Source organism: Trypanosoma brucei, chromosome 4, assembly GCF_000210295.1.
Source record: "Trypanosoma brucei gambiense DAL972 chromosome 4, complete sequence".
NCBI classification, from domain to species: Eukaryota; Euglenozoa; class Kinetoplastea; order Trypanosomatida; family Trypanosomatidae; genus Trypanosoma; species Trypanosoma brucei.
Genome location: NC_026737.1, coordinates 1,145,630 through 1,167,805, shown reverse-complemented (window position 1 = coordinate 1,167,805; position 22,176 = coordinate 1,145,630). Strand labels below are relative to the sequence as shown.

The 22,176-nt window shown below is 46.5% G+C and overlaps 4 protein-coding genes across 4 annotated transcripts; all 4 read left to right on the top strand.

Annotated features, from left to right (window-relative positions):
* Positions 1–1,257: 1,257 nt before the first annotated feature.
* TbgDal_IV4600 (multidrug resistance protein E) lies at positions 1,258–6,537 on the top strand (the record flags this gene model as incomplete). The annotated part of the gene is made up of 1 exon (XM_011774747.1): positions 1,258–6,537. The coding sequence occupies one exon, from the start codon at positions 1,258–1,260 to the stop codon at positions 6,535–6,537; it is 5,280 nt and encodes a 1,759-aa protein (XP_011773049.1).
* Positions 6,538–8,863: 2,326 nt separating this feature from the next.
* On the top strand, positions 8,864–11,707 carry TbgDal_IV4590 (hypothetical protein, conserved; the record flags this gene model as incomplete). The annotated part of the gene is made up of 1 exon (XM_011774746.1): positions 8,864–11,707. One exon carries the CDS (start codon positions 8,864–8,866, stop codon positions 11,705–11,707), a length of 2,844 nt encoding a protein of 947 aa, XP_011773048.1.
* A 3,807-nt stretch (positions 11,708–15,514) lies between these two features.
* On the top strand, positions 15,515–19,198 carry TbgDal_IV4580 (receptor-type adenylate cyclase GRESAG; the record flags this gene model as incomplete). The annotated part of the gene is made up of 1 exon (XM_011774745.1): positions 15,515–19,198. One exon carries the CDS (start codon positions 15,515–15,517, stop codon positions 19,196–19,198), a length of 3,684 nt encoding a protein of 1,227 aa, XP_011773047.1.
* Positions 19,199–20,315: 1,117 nt separating this feature from the next.
* Positions 20,316–22,175, top strand: TbgDal_IV4570 (receptor-type adenylate cyclase GRESAG, putative,(fragment); the record flags this gene model as incomplete). The annotated part of the gene is made up of 1 exon (XM_011774744.1): positions 20,316–22,175. A coding segment is annotated over one exon (1,860 nt), but the record flags the coding sequence as incomplete, so codon positions are not given.
* Position 22,176: the final 1 nt, after the last annotated feature.

Below are 22,176 nucleotides of genomic sequence, written 5' to 3'. Positions count from 1 at the left end.
GGGGAAAAGATGATCGTCTGTGGCAAGGGAAGTGTGTGTGTGTGTGTGTGCGGGGGGGGGGAGTTATTGGAGTTTCCATTTTTTTTTTTGTCTATACACATGTCTGTATTTATATTCATGCGCTGTATTTGTTCATGTGCAGTATCTCATCGCTTCATTTCTGCATACACACATGAACACACACACACACACACACACATATATATATATATATATAATATACGTATTCAGTACTTTTGTGTGTTTCCCACTACTTGCCTATGTTGGGCAAAAGGGAGAAAATAAGTACTTTGCAGTCTTTCGGCCTGGTTTGGACAGCGCTTAACCCCTTCCAGTGGTTGTGAGGGTATAGGAAAGAAGAGGGAAAAGAAAAAAAAACGCACATGCATAACGACGTTTGTCTTCTCGTTACGGTAAACGTTGCTTATCTTCACTGTTGTGGGCTACTGCTATCGATGTCTTTAGAGATGTATTCATGTGTGAGTACCCCCACACACACACACATACACACACTTCTTGACTTTCTCACTTCTGTGTTCAAGGCCGCATCCAAAGGAAAGTAGGAAGAGGATATTCAAATTTGTCATTTATAAGGGAAAGACTTGAATTATGCTATATTTGCGTTAAGATGGCCAGTTAGGGCACCCAACCTGGGGATCGATGACGGCAAGGGAAATTATAATCAGGGAAGACACATAGAGGACACTGAGAGGGACTGAACTGACGAACTCACAACTAATTTGGAATATTGGCATTCAAATTTGTTCACCATAGTGTATGGAGTTACAGCAGTGGTAACGGGTGGTGACGACATGCAAATTCTGCATGTTGCAACACAACACGGAGGGAAATGCGGTAGTCACTCAGGCAAGTAGTGAAGAGGTGATGAAAAAGAAATGCTGTGGAAATCAGTAATACTCCGTTCCCCTCACGTCTGCTTTTTGCGGATGCTTCGGTTACGTTTCCCTATCACTTCATTTGTACATTTGTTTGGGTGCTTTCTACTTTTATTTTCTTTTTAGATTCTCAACAACAAAGAAGAGGAAAAGGGGAGGAACGGGGGAAAAAAATAAAAAGTTCAATCGGGCGAGTGATAGGTGAAAAATATTATTTGGAAAATACTCGTAACTCAAGGTGAGTCAGGCAGGAAGTGAGAAGGAGAAGGAAGTGTCTGTGGAGAAAATACTACAACGAATAAGTTGCAGCAAACGAACGATAGAAATAGGCGAAACATACGAAACGTGTGAGCACAAGGGCATGAACGCTGACTCTGGTGAGGAGTCACGTGAGCCGTTGCTCCGCGGCGGGCACAGTAACGATAGCAACAACCACACCGACACCAATGACGCTGGAACGACGGAGGTGCACATTACAGCGGACGTCACTCCGAAACCAACAATGGACATTCTTCTGCGCTCTGAGCAGCAACTCAACACTCGCCGCCACCTCTGGCAAGCGCAGATTCACGCACTGCTTGGACCGGAACCGCCGTATGCCTTGCGGCCAGAAGACCGTGCCGGTTTTTTGTTCGGTAGGTTATACCACACTTGGACGGGGCCGCTGATGTCCCTGGCGGCACGTGGCGTATCACTGGTCCCGGAGGATATTCCTCTTCCTACCCGTGATGTGCGAGCCTTCAATAGCGGTCTACGGCTATTGCAAACGCTTGAAGAACAGAAATTCAGACGTTTCGGGTGGGATTCCTATACCGCAGATGGAGACGATGCTGCTGTCGTGCGGCACAGGCGTGACCGACAAAGTGTTGGGCTGCTGCGATGGGTGGGACCGGTTCAACAGTTGCGGCGTCCGAGACAAATGTACGCTGGTGTCGAGTGGAAGTCGGCGCCTCGACACCGCGTGCGGGAGCAAAGGAGAAGCATGCGGAAACGTGAGAAGAAGGGGGAGGAATTGGATACAAACGGCGAGAAAAATGTGATGCCTTTTCACAATGGCGTGATAGATGGAGAGCACCTCTTTTCTACCACGGACGGGGCCCACACCGCAACGTGTGAGGCTGTCGGCGACATCGTCTTTATTTCGCCATTTCAATCACAAGGACAGGAAAGGCAGTCGAACCCACAGGGTTCCACCCGGAAGACGTACAAAAATGGCATCTTCATGCCCATCACATCACAAAAGCCACCCAAGCACATATCTGTTGCCCGTGCACTCTTTGACACGTTTGGCTCTAGCGTGTACATACTTATCCCTATTCAAATGTTGCAGGATGCTTGTCAGCTTGCGGCCCCTGTCATACTGCAAAAGTACATTGAGTATGTGCAGATGAGTGATCAAGACTGGAAAGGTGGAGTGGCACTTGTCGCAACCCTCTGTTTTTTCTCACTCGTGCAAAGTGCCGCTGGTAATAAGCTTACACAGATGTCGCGTCGTGTGGGACTCACTTTCCACAATGCCTTGCTTACTGTTCTTTTCACAAAATGCGCTACAGTCGCGCGAAAGGGGCTTGCCCACCCTGACATGAGTGTTGGCCGCATTGTAAATATGGTTAGCAACGACGTGGGGAGTGCCCGGTCACTTCCAACCCTACTGCCTATAATGGTAGGCGCCCCATTGCGGTTGGCGGTTGGGGCCCTTCTGCTCTATCAATTGGTTGGGCTCAGCGCATTGGCGGGGCTCGGTGTTGTGCTTGTGTTTTTGCCACTGCAGGGGGTCCTCATGGGACGTTTCTTTGGGTTTCTAAACACCATCGCCCGGCTGAGGGACGAACGCCTAAAGGCAACGAATGAGCTTCTTTCCGGAATCCGTGTGGCAAAGTACATGTCGTGGGAGCCAGCTCTTGTCTGTCAGATCGAGAAGAAGCGACGGGAGGAGCTCAAAGCCTTGCGGTCGATTCAGCACATGTATATAATCGTTGCCTTTTTGTCCAACGCCGTCCCTTCGCTGGTTGTTGCCGCAGTGTTTGTACTCTTTCACGTCCTAGGAAATGAGCTAACACCTACTGTTGTCTTCCCCACCATTGCCCTGTTCCGCCTCATTCAAATGCCATTCATTATGATCCCCGTGTCGGTGTCAGCGTTCAGCCGTTTCATTGTTTCGATGCGGCGCATATCCGCCTTTCTGGAGAATGACGACGTGGAGAGCGGTCTTTTAGAAATGCAAAAACATGAACGAGACGGAAGACAAATAAGGGGGCCAGACCATATCCGTTGGTCACTCATTGGGGGAGACAGCACAGCGGTGATTGAGTTCATGAACGCTGCGATCTCTACGTACGCGCCCCACAAGCTACCTCCCTGCGAAAGCGAACTGAAGAAAGCGAATAAAAAGGGGAAAAGTAATGGTGGTATAACCGGTGACCGTGTGGAAGGCGGTGATGATGCGGATGACAGAGAAGGCAGAGGAGACATTCAAACTACCGAAAATAACAATGGCAACGCCGGTGGGGGCCGAGGCCACGGTCACGGCCAATCACACGCGCACGGTCATGGACATGGCCATGGTGCTGCTGATGGTACAACGGAGTACTACGAAGTACGCCGGAAAGAGCTCTTGCATAATGTCACGCTACGCATTCCGAAAGGAAGCCTCACGTGTATCGTGGGTGAGACCGGCTGCGGCAAGTCGACGTTGCTTGAGTCGTTGTTGCCCGGTGGATATGAAATTACGAGCGGCACCTTGAGGGCTCCAGCGACGGTGGCATACGTCCCGCAGCAGCCGTGGATAATGAACGCAACACTCAGGGAAAATATTCTATTCTTCAGCGACATGGACGAGGCCCGTTTCCGCCGGGCGCTCCGCTGCGCACAGCTGGATTGTGACTTGGAATTGCTGGCCAACGGTGTGGAAACGGAGATTGGGGAAAATGGTGTGAACCTCAGTGGTGGGCAAAAGGCACGTGTGGGTCTCGCCCGCGCTTTGTATGCTGAGCGTGACGTATACCTTCTGGACGACCCCCTTTCCGCATTGGACGTCCATGTTGGCGAAAAGGTATTGCAGGACTGTTTGCTGGGTGAGCTAAGCGGCACCACGCGGGTACTTGCTACCCATCAGCTGCATGTCCTTCGGCACGCAGATTTGATTGTGGTTTTAGGCAGCGAAGGAACCACTGTTTTTACCGGGAACTATGAGGAATACAAAACCTTCACCGGGGAAGCAGCCGGAAACTCCCATCGCGGGGATGACGACGTAAACGACGGTCAAAGTGCGAATGATAACAGTGGTTGTGATGAGACCCACGAAGGCATATCTACCGAGATGCCACGGGAGCGTGATGACACGATGGGACCTGGAGAGCGCGATAACGGGGTAACCACATGGGACCCTTTAAATAATGTTGAAACTACGAGTCATGGAAATGGCGGTGACGCCGCAGCTTGCGAAAGTCCCCTTATCGACGACTACTGTGACGACAGCCCCGCGGAAACTGGAGCCGCGAGTGGGAAACACACCAAACTCCAAAAACTGAGTCCATTGGAGGATGGGAAAAAAGAAGTTTCTGGGAAGCTTATGACAGACGAAGAGGTAGCCACAGGTTCTGTGCCATTTGCTATTTATGCGCGGTACGCAGCGGCCAGCGGTGGCGCCAAGACGTGTGTGCCTCTACTTATTCTTTTTGTGCTGACTGAGGTGGTGATGGTTTCGCCCTTTCTATGGCTCTCATTTTTTACAATGAAGACGTTTAACTTGCCCGTTAATACGTACCTGTTTGTGTACGGGGGACTCGTATTCGCCAGCGTACTTTGTTCCCCACTGCGGTGGGCTACCGGTTATGGGGTTCTTCGTGCAGGCTCCTACAGGCTTTTTGAGAGGTTGCTGCGCTCCGTCGTGGCAGCCCCCATGTCGTTTTTCGACACAACACCGCTTGGTCGCGTGATTAACCGCTTCTCTAAAGATATGACCAACATCGACGAAATTATTCCCGATAGTATCGTATACTTTGTACAGTGTGCTTTATCTCTCACCTCTTCTGTTGCTGTGATGGTTGCCTCGCAGTATCTTGTCATCGCGGCCATCATTCCTTGCGGATTTATCTATTACAGGTTGATGTTGTTTTACAACAACGCTAACCGTGAGTTGCGGCGCGTGACAAATCGCGTGAGCTCACCCGTTTTTTCAATTCTCGGTGAGATGCTAGCGGGTCGCAGCTGCATGGATGCTTTTGGGAAGACCCCTTCCTTTCTCACGGAAGCTCTTCGCCGTGTCGATGTTGTGTCGGCATGCTCATATGTGGAGGTGGTTTGCAACTGCTGGTTAGCGGTCCGCATTGATCTTCTTGTCACTGTGGTGCTCACTGCCATTTCCGGACTCGGTGTCTATCTGGTGTTGCAGTTCGGTACCGTCGATGTCGGGCTCCTTTCGCTGAGTTTGACGATGGCGGTGAACATCAGCACGATTCTCACATCAATGGTGGGCCAGGCTGCCACTGTGGAAGCGAATATGAACAGTGTGGAGCGGGTACTGCACTACGCCCACAACATTGAACACGAAGACCTGATGGAGGATATGGAAAAGGCAATTAAGAAGCAAGAGGAGCGTGACAGACAAATGGAGAAAAATGAAAGGAAGAAAAATAAGAAGGGTGTTGCAAGTGCTGGGAAAAACAGAATGGACGGTGCTGAGGTAAATCGTTCCACTAATGGGATGAGTGGTCCGAATGGGCACGACTTTGAGGCCGCGAGGGGGTCATGTGTTTCAATCCGTGTGACAGGCGGTGCTGAGAGCGATGAAGAGAATGGCGGCACAGACAAACCATCAACTGCCCACGTTCCATCCCGTCATTTTCATTATACAACATCATCAGCCGTGGAGTTCTGCAATGTATCGATGCGGTACCGCCAAGGCCAACCGCTCGTGTTGCGGGATCTAACCTTTAGGATTACGACTGGGCAGAAGGTTGGCGTCATTGGTCGCACTGGTAGTGGCAAGTCGTCGTTGCTCCTCACGCTACTCCGCATGGTGGATATTGAGGGAGGTAACATCCTCATTGAAGGTCATCCCATCCGGTCCTACCGACTGCGTAAGCTCCGTCAGCTGTTTTCGGTGATTCCTCAAGACCCGGTGCTGTTTGACGGCACGCTGCGTGATAACCTCGATCCTCTTCACACCAGCAGTGACGAGGAGATTTTTGAGACACTCCGCCTTGTTGGCATGCAGGACCGTATTACCTCAAGTGCGGAGGGTTTGAGAAGTCGTGTAGTAGATTGTGGAGCCAACTTCAGTGTCGGACAACGGCAGTTACTATGCATGGCCCGGGCGTTGCTTCGCCGCGACAGTAGGTTTGTTCTCATGGATGAGGCCACCGCAAACATCGATCCCGCACTGGATCGTCAGCTGCAGTATGCCATTCGTCATACCTTCGTCACGCACACAGTTATAACCGTTGCTCACCGTCTTCACACGTTGGCCAGCTATGACTTGTTGTTACTACTGAAGGACGGACGTGTGGTGGAGACTGGACGCCCAAGAGATTTGGTGATGGATGAAAACTCTCGCTTCTCCCGGATGGTTGCAGCAATGGGGGAAAATGCACTCAAGAACTTCATGGAAGCCACAGAGAGAGACTCGTTTCCCCGTTAATGGGAGTGTTGATCAGGGTGTGCAAGTCTCTTATCCCTTTTCAGCTCTCTTACATACGCGAGTTAGTACATATATATATCGGCTTAATATCCGGGTCAGTCACGGTCTTCCTTTTTTTTTCTCGTCAACAATTTTATTACCGTTGTAGACAACATCCATTTTTTTTTTCTGAGTGTTTATGTGAAACCCCCCCCCCCTGGGATCAGAACGATGCAGAACCGCTGGAGTGTCTTTTTGTTATTTTTGCTTCCTCTGTCGTATCAGTTTATTGTTCTGTTATTCCCCTTCTTTACTTTAAAACCTAATACGTGCATGCACTTGCAAGTGTTCCAGTTAGCTGGCAGAGTGACAGCCTCTACACTTCGTTGTCACGGTTTGTTTGTTTGTTTTTATTCTCCCGGTGAGCGAATAATCATTTGAGAAAATGACGGAACTACATGGCACGTTTGTGTGTGTATGTGTTTTTTTTTGGGGGGGAGCGTGGGAATATCTCGTGATGCGTGATTGTTATTATTATTTTATTTTTTTTTGTCCGTCTGCCACCTTCGCTTCTTTTTTTTTTTGTGTGTGTGTGCGCGCTTTTGTTACTCTCTTGAGCCTCTTTTCGTGGGGATGGTAGGGATTGGTCGGTGCTGCGGTTGTTTGGCCATGTGTTTTTTCTTTGACACATAATGGTGTATCTACATTAAACACTTTCACCCATCGCACCATCGGGTCGTTTTCTTCCGGCATGTGGTTTTCGATAATTTATTTTAAGGGAATATGTAATCGTTTTCTTCGATTATTATTATTATTATTATTATTTTTTTTCGCCTCAGGATTCTTCTCACTGCCCTATGGTGTATTCACTTGAAGAAAGAGCAGCCGTCTTGGGGACGCTGTGCAACGCATTGGCAAGTAAAACATCCCTCTAACTGTGGTTTGAATACATGTGGAAGTCGTTAACATGTGGGACTGAAATGGTATTTCCTCCAATAACGTTCTGTGTTGTCCTTTCAGATTATGGTGCGAGCACAAGTTGGGAAACAAGTCGTAAGTTCAGTTGCAAAAGTAAGAAAAGGAAAATGGAAAGGAACCGAGTGGTTCAGCGACTCTCTTCATACGATGAACTATGTTGATGTGCTCCATTGGGACGGATTGGCGAAGTCACACGTGTATACTAAAGGTTCCATGATAGTTCTGCCTCTCCTTTACATATGAGGTTGTATTATATTAGGACTACGTGTTTTGGGTTGTTATGCATGCGGAGACAATAATGCGTCGGGGGATTTTCCTTCAAACTATTGTATGTGTGCGAAGATTGAAGGGAATTGTGGACTGCCACAAACCACACCTGGGGAATATTCGGATTATGCAAAGAGACAAAGCGGCGTTACACCAAAGTGAACATGACAAAATCCCGTGTTTTGTTTCACATGGTGGTTGCGTGAGGTCTGTACTGTGGTTTGTTTGGCTTTCCATCCCAATTCTTTCTGTTACTTCCATTTACTTCGTTTTTTGAACCTTCAAATCGCAGATCATCTTTTTTGTTCATACGACTCACGGTTAGAGGTCCCTACAATGACTTGAAACTGTACAATAATAATGATAAATAGCAACTCTGGTTACTGCCGTTGTAGTGTTTAATTTCTCCACACCCATGTGTTAATGCTTCTAAAAGCGAAGCCTCACGTTGCGGGATTTCTGCTAACGGTACGCGTCGCGGCTACACGAAAACAGGGGGAGGGTCGAATGGGTAACCAGGGGTAAATCTGAAATCAACTCTAAGAAAGGAAGACCAGACGGAAATAAGGGAAGGAATGGAGGGAAAATCCAGGGAACGAGTCCAATGTTTTGCACGGATCGAAGGCACGTAACGGTATAAAGGGTAAAGTCAGACAGCAGGGGCGGAGTGAGTAGGTTCCTCCTCATCCCTTTTAAATACAACATCGTCATGCCGGTAGTAGTGATGGTAGTAACAGCAGTTATTGTTTGATTTTGTCTGCCTTGTTTGAGGTGTGTCATGATTGTAGCAGCAAGATGTTCGTTTTGAATGTTTTTTTTTGCTGCATATTAGTTGGTGTTCCGGAGAAAAACACACTTCCGTTTGCACAGTCTTGTGCTTGCGCGTTCATTTTAACACGTTGACCACTTTATGTTGTCCTTAGGTGCTTCTTCCACTTCATCGTCGGCTGTTACAAGCAAATCTCTATTTTATATTACTCGTTTTTTTCTTTTTATCATTTCATTTTCTCTGTCGCATTCCCTGTATTGTGTCGCGCTACCCTGAACGTTCACGCTCGCTGCACAGACACTTCCTCTCTTTCGCGTTGCAGCATATTAGCAAATGAGCACGCGGTGCGCTCAGCAGCGTGACGGAATGAGCTTGCGGTGTCGGAGCGGACGAAGAGGGTTTCACATTCTGGATGGACCTGATACGTGTCGCCGCAGTGGTGTTGGGACTCGTGGTAGCAGAACTCCAGATACAAAAAGTAGCCCCATCTCTGCCCGCAGAGCCTTCAGTTGCGTAGGAATCAGAACTAGGAGCCCTAATAGTTGTATGGGAACACGACGCAGGTTGACAAGGGATGTAATGCCACGCTCCTGCAGAACACCGAGCCCAAGAGCTCGTTCGCAGCGACAGCAGGCGTGTCGGGGTCAAAATCACTGGACTCCAGAGAGGAATAGCACATGTGGTAATGTCAAGGACGACAACGCCGGAAACAACAATAGCGATAACAGCATCGTTAGTGCAAGTACCGCTGATATTGCAAATGACCCAAAGGGAGAACCGGGGGTCCCTGTAAAGAAGAGAGAGGAGAATCTCACCCTGAAAGACGTGGAGGAGCTACGCCGCCGGCGAGAGCAACTGCGCTACGGAGTTGATACATCCCTCTCTCGCATTACGGAACTGCAACTGCTCACGCAATCCTTCCGCTCTGGTCAAAGGAATACCACAGGTGAGGGTAGTAATTCTCTCTCCGCTACTGCTATTTCCGCCGCTGCGGTTGGTGATGGTGCTACCGGAAGTGTTGACAACGATGAAATGACAGCGAGACCAACATTTGCCGAAGATTATGACACCACCAGTGGAAAAGAGGAAGCACTGCTGTTCTTGCATGCTGCTGAGGAGGAGTATATAGAGTTCAGGTTGCAGCTGACTCTGGCAAATGCCGCCCTTTCTGCTGTTCCCCAATCACTGTGGGCGGATATCCGCAGATTTCGGCAACCACCACCGGCGGTGGCCGCTGTTATGGACGCTATGTTGATATTACTAGGGTTCCCTCGAATTAGACGCATGAGGCTAAGTTTTGGAAGTGGGGGATGGCCGAGTCTCCCTCAGCAACTCATAAGGTGCGAGCCACTGACCGCATACCTGAACATTGCAGAATTGACGGGGCGTGATTCGCAGATAAATGGGTGCTCGCCCTTAGAGGAGCTTGAACAATTCTTGCGACAGTGGACTCACCTCCGTGTGTCACGTGTGCACCCGACTTTGGGACCACTTCATCAGTGGGTGAAGGCAATGCTTGACGCAAGCCGGGCTGCTGGCAGGTTGAAAACACTTAGAGACGCGTCAAGAGCTGCAGATATTACACCAGTTACCGACAGAGTGGCACTGCTGCGCGAGCTGGAGGAGAACGAGGAGTACGTTCAGCTCGCGCAGGAGGAAATAAGGGCGATTGATGCACTCGTTGCCGACGTAGCAGCGGCTGGGGCGAAAGGGCACTATCGCACAAGTTTAAACCCAGGAAGTTTGTACAGTCCAAGAGGCAGCGTTGCGGGTGGTATTAGAGAAACTGGGGAGTTGGCGGAAAAAGTAGGGGGTGCGGCTGCCGGGCGATTCGGAGCCGCACGCACTTCGGGAAAGGAAGTGAGTCGGAATAGACGGCTACAGAACAGCTGCCCGACTGCTCCTCGTTTCGGAGCAAAAGCGGCCTTAGCGGCTGGGGGGTTAGGGTCATTAAAAGCGGATCCTGCGAGACCAACACTCAGCTTTAAGGCTTGCATGTCATCGTTTAACCAAGTTGAGCAGGGACCACGGTCGCTGCGTGAGCGTTTTGAGCGGCTTAAGACCTCCTCGTTATGTCACAGCCCACGGGTTGGCCCAGGTTCCCATCTCGAAGGAAGTACCGCACGCGACGGCCTTGGCTGCTCAACAGAGGTTGTGAATTCCATCGGTGGCGTAAGTCTCTTGGGGACTACTCGTGTATTCCGGGACAGGGAAAAACTACTTCTGCGCGTCCACCAACTGGAGGAGCAACTAAGCGACATATGCAGCAACCAACCGGGGGAGGTAGAGCTCGTGCTGATGCGGGATGAACTAGCAGCGACGCAGGATGAGGTTAACAAGCTGAGGAAAGAGCGGGATGAACTTCAACAACGCTTGAAAAGGTACGAGGCTTACGACGGCCCCCCCTCGCCACGAAGGAGCATTGCAAGGAGGTTAAATCACAACATAGCCAGCACCGATGAGGATGCCTCTACAGCGATTGCCTCAGGGGAAATTATGACAATAATGGCATTGGAACAGCAGCTGCGTGCTGCTCACACGCGCATTCAACATCTGGAGTCCGTCATGATGGGAGCTACTTCCGACGATGGCACTCGTTGTACATCGGCGAGCGGCAGCGGAAATGAGTCACCAGAAACTCCTTATGATTCAACCGTTCGCCCTTGCAATTTAGCTGCGTCTAACCTCGGCCATAACGCCAGCAGTTTGGGGGAAATGGTATTCCTGCAGCGACGCTTAGACGACATGCAACAAAGTTTGGAGGTGCAACAATGCGCGGTTAGCGAGGCGGAAGAGCGGCTTAACAATGAAATGCACGCCAAGAACGAGGCTCAGCAGCTTGTCCGCCAACTACAGGCGGAACTGCGCAGCGTCTGGCAAAAGCTGGAAATCACGGAGTACCAACTGAAGCTCGCACTGGAAGGTTCCCATTGCCACCGCAGTTGCATGGATGGGAATAACCTCGGCACTGAGTTTATTCGAGACCTACAGCGACAACGACAGCGTGAGGCAATATGTGAAGGGGAAATTGAGCGACTCCGCATGCAGCTGCGTGAGCAAAAGGAACGCAGTGCGGAGGGGAGACGGCGGCGGCTTGAAATCCGTAGAGTTCGCACCGCGCTTTTGCTCAAGTTGGAGAATGCACTCAGTGAGGCCCTTCGGCAACATGAGGGATGACTCGAGGATAGCAACTGAATTGAGCCGGTGAGGCCATAGCGGTTTATGTGTGTGGTCAGTCAACGAGTGCTGCAGCACGGGTAGCAGGAACATGAACAAAGCATGAAGAAATGCGGGAGGGCAATGTAGTGAAGCCGTGCGTGGTTAGCAGCACTGTTGCCAAATTTTAGGAATGAGGTGAGTTAGGGATGTAAAGAAACGAGGGAGCGGAGGAATGTCACGGCAGATGTACACATTTAGATATATTTATTTATTCATATTTACATATCGCAGCCGCGTGCACTATGTTTAAAAGGGCTGGAATTATGAGCAGCAAGATTCGTATACTGATAGTCATGCACAGAAGCACACCTCAGCTTATACATTTGTATTTACATGTACTGGTGCTATGTAACTGCTGGCGAGCGGATCGCGTATACGCTCCGGCTGAAGAGGAGCTTTTCATTCCCCACCCACCCTCCCCCCTATGGTTTTCATAACGGATTGTGATAACTTTACGGTCACCGGCAGTCTATCTGCCTCCACCACCGTCATCATTATTATATTGTCACATTGTTGTTCGTCATTGTTACTGTTATTGCTGGTGGCGTGGCAATTCCCTTCCCACTACTTTCACCCTTCTGTTGGGCAGTCACGACTCTCCACTCTCCTCTTTTAACCTGCCCACTTTACAACGTCTGTGCATGTGCATCGGTGATGAGGGGATGGATGGTGGTGTGAAAACACTTGTACTTAACTTAACATTGAGTAAAGTGCACGCCTCCCTCCCTCTTCTCACCGTGAAAACGACAGGTGGAAAATCAGAGGGAAACAAGAAAAGGAGTCGAAGGAGTTTTGCGGGAAGGTTGACGAGGCCACAAGTTTGTTTGAGGTGTTGTGAATTTTTTTCTCATCTATTTTTCCTCACCCCCAAGATAAGCACACACAGACACACACAGACAAACACACACACACGCTGTCACCTTCCAAATCATGTAAACAATTAGACACACAAATAAATATATAAGCACATCATTTTGCTTTCTATGGGAGGAAGGGTGCAGTAGAGCTCAGAAAGGGTGTTGCAGCAATAACGCAATTACCGCAAGAGCGGGGTGGGAGAAGGGAGAATACGTGCAGGAAAAGAAATGTAAGGAGAAAAGAGACAAAATGGGGAGGGACGGGCTACTTGTCAATGTTCTTTTGCCTGCTGTTTTCTTTTTTCGTGTTCTGCGTTCATGTGGCATACAGTGCGCCATATTGTAGTGAACGTCATGTTGATGAACCGACACGAGTGAAGTGAAAGGGGGTGAATGGGTGGAATTGAGTGAGAAAAGAGGGAAGGAAGTTTATCTCCTGATTTTCTTGTTTCACAAATATATATATATGTTGGTACTTACAACATTTCCCATTCATCCATAATGTCGTGCGTAGTGGGGTTCGCGTGGTGCATGCGTGCATATGCGCGGATATTCACGTGTGCAAATGCGTTCCTTTTCTTTTTTTTGTTTTTGTTTCCGCAACACTGCGCCTTTTCGATTTTTTTTCTTTTTCTTCGTTTTCCTTCCTTATACTTTAGTGTTGGGTGCACATACCCGGGCACGCAGGCGTAAGCATATTCTGGGACTCAGCTGAGTATTACTACCACCACTGAGGTCCTCCAACGCTCCCTTCCCATGGTGTTACTACCGTCCATGCTTAGTTGTTTGTTGTCGTATTTTACTTTATTTTCTTTTTGTGGGTTTAATTTTCATTTTTTTTTTCCTTTACTTCTCTATTGTTCACGGTCACGCCTTTCAACTTTTCTTTTTTTTTTATCCAGTTTTGTCAACAGGTTTGGTTAGGGCATAAAAAGAAAGTAAGAAAAAAGATGTACTGACGGGGGAAAAGAGGGACACAGGTGGGACGTTCCTGTTACTTCGTGACTAGCGGATAAACGGCCAAGTAAAGGGAAGAAAAATAATAATAATAAGAAAATACACTCTTGTAATGTCATGTGATTGTACATATTTTCTCTTCCCCCCCCTTACCCACTGCATGTGTGTTTGTATTCGTATTGGGCTCACACTTCACTCTGTGATGAATTCTTTTTCTTTTCCCCTCCTCTGAAACTCTCTATTTGTCACACTGTTGTTGCCTTTCTTCCTCAGTTTGTTGTGTCTTCCCTATTTTCACACAAACGGCTGCATGAAGGGATAGAAAGAAGATGCAGTTGTTGCGTTATTAAGTCGAAGTTACTCCGTGGAGTTAAGAAGTTTCATATCGCAAAAACATAAGATCATTCATGGAGAAACATTGTTGATATTATAACCTGCAGAATTAATGGGATCCCCTTTTACAATGGAGAGGCATACAGAATAGGAGCGGATTAGTAAAGCGAGTAGCAGTGTAACGTGAGAAGAGGGAGAGAAAGAGGAAGAGGAAGAAACGGTTATAAGACAGATGCAAATGAAAGGAAAGGGTTGTGGACGCCCTGGCGGTGTGAGTGTTGGAAAATAAAAGTAAAAAAATAAAAATAAAATTGGCAACTCTGATGGATTTCAGATCACGCACGGCTCATCAAACGTCTTTTTCATCCCCACTCGCTTTCATTAGTTTGCATTCGTATTCATTTTAGCGTTGACTCATGATATAATGGCAAGTGCTGGGATTTATTTGAGCTTATTGATCACCCCTGCACGCAGGTTTCCCCCTTTTTTTGTTCGCAAAAAAGCACGGCTCAGAGAAAAGAAAAAAAAAACAGACTAAAATAAAAAAAATAGACAATAAAACGACAAAATGTGAGTACTCTGCCAACCGCCCCCTCCATCTACGAGCGGTACCGAATGTATGGTGAGAACTGGAAGCTGTCACTATTTGTTTCCCGATTCTACATGCACTGAACTTTAAACTTCAAGGCGGAATAGCAACATGACAACTTCTGTGGGAGGAGTTGGTGCCACCTCACGTGCAACGTATGAGGTAATGTTTTATTAATATCGTCGTGACCTTCAACATAAAGAAACTCCCTCCCCATATATCGATGTATGGTCCTGTATGAGCGGTATTTTTACCTAAGATGATGTATATGTGATACTCATAAATCACGATACATGTGATGGGGCAACTCATTGCCACATGTCTGGCCAACTACAGAACCAGGAATAACGCAATGCAATGCAATTATTTGATGAGGTATTACCAATAATACCAAATAGAAGAGGTTCGTCACTAAGTCTCCCCTATTTTGCACACAAAAGGGCGTCTTACCAGGTAGAAAACAAATTAAACTCCCACAAATAAACAGGTACAGACATGGACGTAAACAGACACATCACACAAGTCTTTGGGCGCGCCCCATCGTAGCGCATACTATATTACCAACATAATATTCGTGATGGAAAAAGATATATGATAATATAACAGGAGAAAGGTAAAATGTACAGTCGGATAAAAAAAAAAACAAGAAATCGAAAAATATGACCAGACACAGACGGTACACAAAGTATCCAAAAACGTCTGAGGCCATGAGTCGGCATAAATTTCATAACAACACAGAGCAAATATAGCATCACGCTTGACGCCGTTTAAAAAAAAAAAACAGATTTACTCAATTAACACGCAACAAAACAAGAAACCACTACAAATAACAAAATAAGATAACAGTAATGAGCAATCCCCAATTGCACAACAAAACAACACGGACACATCACTAATTTTACAAGCGCTCTTTTTCTTCTTTCTATCGTCTACACTACTAACTCTACCACTCATCCCTCACAAAAAAATTAAAAAAAGATAGAAAACAAAAGGTTCCCAACGAATAAGATAGGCAGCAAAGGCGGAAGAATGCTTAAATTACTTCTACTGCCATTACTCTTCCACACAACAGCATCAGCAGCACAGATTAATGTAAATATATACAACATGTTATACAGTAACAAGATTTCAGCAAAGATATATGATCCTATTACTGCAGGCTTCAACGCATCCATTACCAACGGAAACACGCCGTCAGGTGCTAATGTGGAAGTGGTATATGTTCCACCCATGGATGATTCTAAATATGCTGACTATCTCGAGAAACACATGACAACCCATGATGGTGAGGAACTCCCTGTTATACTGGGACCTGTGGGTGATAAAAACACTCTAGGTCTCTTGAAATATTTCAAAGAAAAGAATGTGATTAGTTTCTCACCCTTCACAGGATCCAGTAAGGTACGCAGTTGGAATCGTAACCTGTACTTCCTGACAGCATCACCCGCTGCTGAGATGCTTGCTCTTCTCCGTTATGCTATCACTCAGTTACGGTTACATCGGCTGGGTTTCATGTACTTGAAAGATGTTTCTTATGGTGATGATGAATATGAGCTTGCTGTGGAATTGACAACACGGATGGATCGCAAATTCTGTGGTGTTTTTGCATTGAAGAGTCAAATTGGTAAGGAATCGGATGACAGTAGCTTCAGTGCAGAGTGGAATAAGTTTGCAAATACTCGACCTCAGGGTGTGATTGTATTTGGCTCTCCAATCCCTGATACGAAGAAATTTCTAATGAAATCATTAGATGACCGCAGGACGAGAGGTGGATATTTGCTCATACCCTCTACACTCCAATATGTCATTGAGAATAAGTGGGAAAAGGAATTGGGTAGAGACAGGTTTGTGCCTGATAAGATAATAATAACTGGGACTAATCCACTTGCGAAGGATGATGGCTATGATGCAATCAAACGTTTTAGGGATGATATGGCAAAGTACCTGAAGGAAAAGAAAGATAATCTGAGTGGCACTGGACAATGGAATGTTAACTTAAATGTTGACGAAAGAAACTTCACCGAGCAAGACACTGAAGCTGAGCTGATGGTGAGTGGATGGATTGCTGGAGAGGTATTGAAACAGACGGTCACATACACCGAATGGCTAACTAGCAGGGATGCATTTATTACATCACTTTACAATCAACGTCGTTATGTAATTGATGATATTGTTGTTGGTGACTTTGGTGGTGAGTGCCGTGGTATGGCGGGTGAGCGGGGTGCATCATGTTTATGTAATCAGGGTGGGAATGTGGTGTACATGAAGAAGATGGGAAAGGATCTCCGTCTACATCCTATGAAGGAAGGTGTATTAACTCTTACTTCATCTCGCTGTTATCGAGACCTGTCACAGCTGTACGCCCCATTGAGTGGCATCATGTTTAAACTAACTGATGACCCAAAGGCACTGCGTACTGCAGAGGCAATATACGATGGTGCCTTTTATGTTGTTGGAAAGGGTCAACTTGGTCACTCTGATAGATTCTTTTTGCACTGGCTATCCTCGAAATCTCATGACACTTCTACAGCTCTGTATGATGAAGTGGAGAAGCGAGTTGTAACTGCTGTGTTTGGTGTTGTGGATGATTCGTTACTGTCCACGAAGGGTATGGCATTCATCGATCCTATAACACTCACACCACAACTGAGTAACCCCAGAAGGAATGTGATCCACCTGTCACCAACACTTGAGCAACAACTATTCGTGATAGTTGAGCATATCATACAAAATGGTGCTGGAAAGATGCATGCCATTGTGCGTAGTGGTGATACGAGAGGAGTTAGGAAAGTGTTGCAAAAAACGCTTGATATCTTTAACGCGTCATTAAGCTCCTTTGTTGCGAGTGGTGAAGGTTCTACTTTGAGAGACAAGCTACCGACTGCAGGTGAGGTATTAGTTGCAGGTCTCATCTCAGATGATATCCCCATAATCCTCTCTCACCTTGGCAAACACCATAATGTGCGTATCTTTGTCCCGTTCTTTGATGTTGCATTACTCTATGATGAACTTGTGAGTGCCTTCCGTAACAAGCCATTTGCTGACCGTCTGCTATTCGCAACGAATCTGCCACATTGGGGAGATAAGAACACGCAATCCGATTTGGTACGTGAGTTCCACAGAGTTGTACAGAATGAGTCGAAGTGGAAGCCATTGTCATTACTTGGATATGTCACCGCACGTGCAATGATAAATGTCCTGCAACGTATGGGACATGTAACGCCGGAGGAGCTTGTAGACGCCATCTTCAGCCAATCTGTCATTACAGTTGATGATATGCGATATGGTCCTTTTGATGACAAGTGTACTAACGGAGCTTCATTTGAAGAGAAACACTGTGCTGTGAACTATGGTGCGACGCATATTTCTGTATGGTCGATGTCACGTGTTCTGAATCCTTCCGTGTCTCTTGTGGTGACTCAGGTCACTCCTGCAATGTTAAAAAATGAAAACAGCGGACCCACAATGAAGACGGGACACATTGCTGCTATTGCAGTCAGCTGCGTTGTTGTATTGGCACTGTTTGTTACGGTTCTGGTACTTGTCAAAAGATCATCACGCCGGAACGCCCGTGACAATAATAATGCTCCCAAGGAACCAACAGACCCCGTAACATTAATATTCACTGACATCGAGAGCAGTACAGCGCAGTGGGCAGCACACCCTGAGCAAATGCCTGACCTTGTGGCAACACATCACCGTTTGATCCGCTCCCTCATCACACGGTATGAGTGCTACGAAGTGAAAACTGTTGGAGACTCTTTTATGATTGCGTGTAAAAGTCCCTTCGCTGCTGCACAACTCGCATGTGACTTGCAACGTGATTTTCTAAACCATGACTGGAAGACCACTGAGCTTGATGAGTCTTACCGTGAATTCGAACGAAAGCGTGCGGAAGATGACAGTGATTACACACCACCAACTGCGAGCCTGGACCCTGAGGTTTATCGGCAACTGTGGAATGGGTTGCGTGTACGTGTGGGGATTCATACTGGATTGTGTGATATTCGTCATGATGAAGTAACGAAAGGTTACGACTATTATGGACGCACATCCAACATGGCAGCACGCACGGAGAGTGTTGGTAACGGTGGTCAGGTGCTGATGACGCGCTCAACATACCTGTCACTGAGTGGTGAAGAGCGTGAGCAACTTAATGTAACGCCTTTGGGTGATGTGCCGCTACGTGGTGTGCCGAAGCCTGTGGAAATGTACCAGTTGAATGCTGTACCTGGCCGTACCTTTGCTGCTCTGCGCCTTGACCGTGAAGCTGAGGAGGAAGAAGGTAATGTAACTGGTAGTATCACCAGTGGGTCGGGATCTCCTGAACGTGGTTTAACTGCCACTGCCCAACAAGTTGCTGGTTGCATTGATGCTCTGCTTGGCACATTCCCTGCTACCCAGCGACAGAAGATGCTTGCAACTTTTTGTGAGCGTTGGCGTGTTAAGAAACCCCCAGGTATGGATGCTTGGAATGAAGCCAGTTGCCGCTGTGTCACTCGTCGGATTGCTGCGAAGGTGGGTTGTGTTATGGATTTTGGAACGAGAAATACCTCTGGTAGCGGTGGATCTTTTGAAAGGGGCGGAAGTCTCTTCTCACCTGGAGGAGCAGCTGCTATAATGCTTGCTTCATCCTCAAGTTCCTTCTGCGGTGAAGGTGATTGTAGCGGCGTACAATTGATTGACTTGGAAAATGTTAGCGCTGCCAGCTAATATTCCCCGTAACATTGCTATATGTGCGCTTTGCTATTGAAGTGAATGAATAAGTTGTTTTACATCATGTGTGCAATCTTTTCTTTAGATTTATTTTGTATAAAGTGGCGACTAATTGTCCCTTTCCTTTTGTTGTGCATGTAATAAAGTGATATGTTGTGGATTTTAACCACCTCCATGCACTAATGCGCTCCTTATTTCTGACATGGGTACTCTCCTTTTGAGAACTGTGTTTGAAGATCGCAAATCTTCTTGTTTTTGGTGTGGAATTGGATGTGAGCACCCATACCACTTTTGATTATCTCACTCTTTTAAATAATATATTTATTAGTTAAATAAGCTTAAATTGCCGTTTGTGTGTGCTGTGGTCAAGTGAGGTTCTCTACCTCTAATGTGTTGTTATCAGTTGTGTTCATACACCTAAAGATGTGTACGATAAGAAGGTGAAACCCGTGAAGTGGGGGTTGCCATGAAGTAAAACTATCATCTGGTGTTTATTTTCCGTGTTTGCTTCAATCCCTTTTTACATCTCTCCTTTGGAGATTTTGGCTTGTGAGAGGTACTTCTCAAATGAAACTGCTGCCGACAACTATTTACAACATCTAATACCTGTGCATAGCTTCCTGCATGTTTTCATATGCTTATCGTAACTTTCCTCATATTCCCTCAGACCCATTCTTTCTATTTTACCTTTAGACAACCAAGGAATATGAAACTGAACAATGTCTCCCATGCTGTTGCCAGTTGAATGTTAACTGTGACTGCTAGTGTGCTTTGTTTTTGTTACTGGCATCGTCTATGATATTATAATGCTCTATTTACACATTTACTCTTGTGCCTAGTGATGTTTTATGTTTTTGTATCGGATACATGAATGATGTGTGTATAGGGGAATGTATGTTGAATTACTTTGTCACTGTTATGGCTTATATAACGCTATCCATCATAATAGTTCCCTTTCCTACACTCTTATATACAATTATCATATGGACTCTTGTTGTGTCACAATCCAACATATCTGTACATATGCAGTCTCTTAATCCTGTACCAATACTTTGTTATTATTCCCTTTTTGTCTTGTAGTTTTCACGTTGGATTACGTTGAGTTACCAGTATCATGGTTACCTTCATGCGTGAATTGTATGTTAGAGATGGTGCATTCACTTACGTAGTGTTTTCTCTGTTACTACAGGTGCTGACTGCATCATCACTTGCAAATGATAAAATACAGGTGAAGGTATACAACATGTTATACAGTAACAAGATTTCAGCAAAGATATATGATCCTATTATTGCAGGCTTCAACGCATCCATTACCAACGGGAACCCGCCGTCAGGTGCTAATGTGGAAGTGGTATATGTTCCACCGAAGAATGATTCAGATTATGTTGGTCATTTAAATAGCGAAACGTCCTTTAGCAACGACAATAATGGTGAGGAACTCCCTGTTATACTGGGACCTGTGGGTGATAAAAACACTCTAGGTCTCTTGAAATATTTCAAAGAAAAGAATGTGATTAGTTTCTCACCCTTCACAGGATCCAGTAAGGTACGCAGTTGGAATCCTAATCTGTACTTCCTGACAGCATCACCCGCTGCTGAGATGCTTGCTCTTCTCCGTTATGCTATCACTCAGTTACGGTTACATCGGCTGGGTTTCATGTACTTGAAAGATGTTTCTTATGGTGATGATGAATATAAGCTTGCTGTGGAATTGACAACACGGATGGATCGCAAACTGTGCGGTGTTTTTGCATTGAAGAGTCAAATTGGTAAGGAATCGGATGACAGTAGCTTCAGTGCAGAGTGGAATAAGTTTGCAAATACTCGACCTCAGGGTGTGATTGTATTTGGCTCTCCAATCCCTGATACGAAGAAATTCCTAATGAAATCATTAGAAGATGAAAGGACAAAAGGTGGATATTTGCTCATACCCTCTACACTCCAATATGTCATCAAGAACAAGTGGGAAAAGGAATTGGGTAGAGACAGGTTTGTGCCTGATAAGATAATAATAACTGGGACTAATCCACTTGCGAAGGATGATGGCTATGATGCAATCAAACGATTCAAGGATGATATGGCAAAGTACCTGAAGGAAAAGAAAGATATTCTGAGTGGCACTGGACAATGGAATGTTAACCTAAATGTTGACGAAAGCAACTTCACCGAGCAAGACACTGAAGGTGAGCTGATGGTGAGTGGATGGATTGCTGGAGAGGTATTGAAACAAGCACTGAGTTGTCGCGAATGGCTAACTAGCAGGGATGCATTTATTACATCACTTTACAATCAACGTCGTTATGTAATTGATGATATTGTTGTTGGTGACTTTGGTGGTGAGTGCCGTGGTATGGCGGGTGAGCGGGGTGCATCATGTTTATGTAATCAGGGTGGGAATGTGGTGTACATGAAGAAGATGGGAAAGGATCTCCGTCTGTACCCTATGAAGGAAGGTGTATTAGCTCTTACTTCATCTCGCTGCTATCGAGACCTGTCACAGCTGTACGCCCCATTGAGTGGCATCATGTTTAAACTAACTGATGACCCAAAGGCACTGCGTACTGCAGAGGCAATATACGATGGTGCCTTTTATGTTGTTGGAAAGGGTCGACTTGGTCACTCTGATAGATTCTTTTTGCACTGGCTATCCTCGAAATCTCATGACACTTCTACAGCTCTGTATGATGAAGTGGAGAAGCGAGTTGTAACTGCTGTGTTTGGTGTTGTGGATGATTCGTTACTGTCCACGAAGGGTATGGCATTCATCGATCCTATAACACTCACACCACAACTGAGTAACCCCAGAAGGAATGTGATCCACCTGTCACCAACACTTGAGCAACAACTATTCGTGATAGTTGAGCATATCATACAAAACGGTGCTGGAAAGATGCATGCCATTGTGCGTAGTGGTGATACGAGAGGAGTTAGGAAAGTGTTGCCAAAAACACTTGACTTCTTTGAATCGACATTAA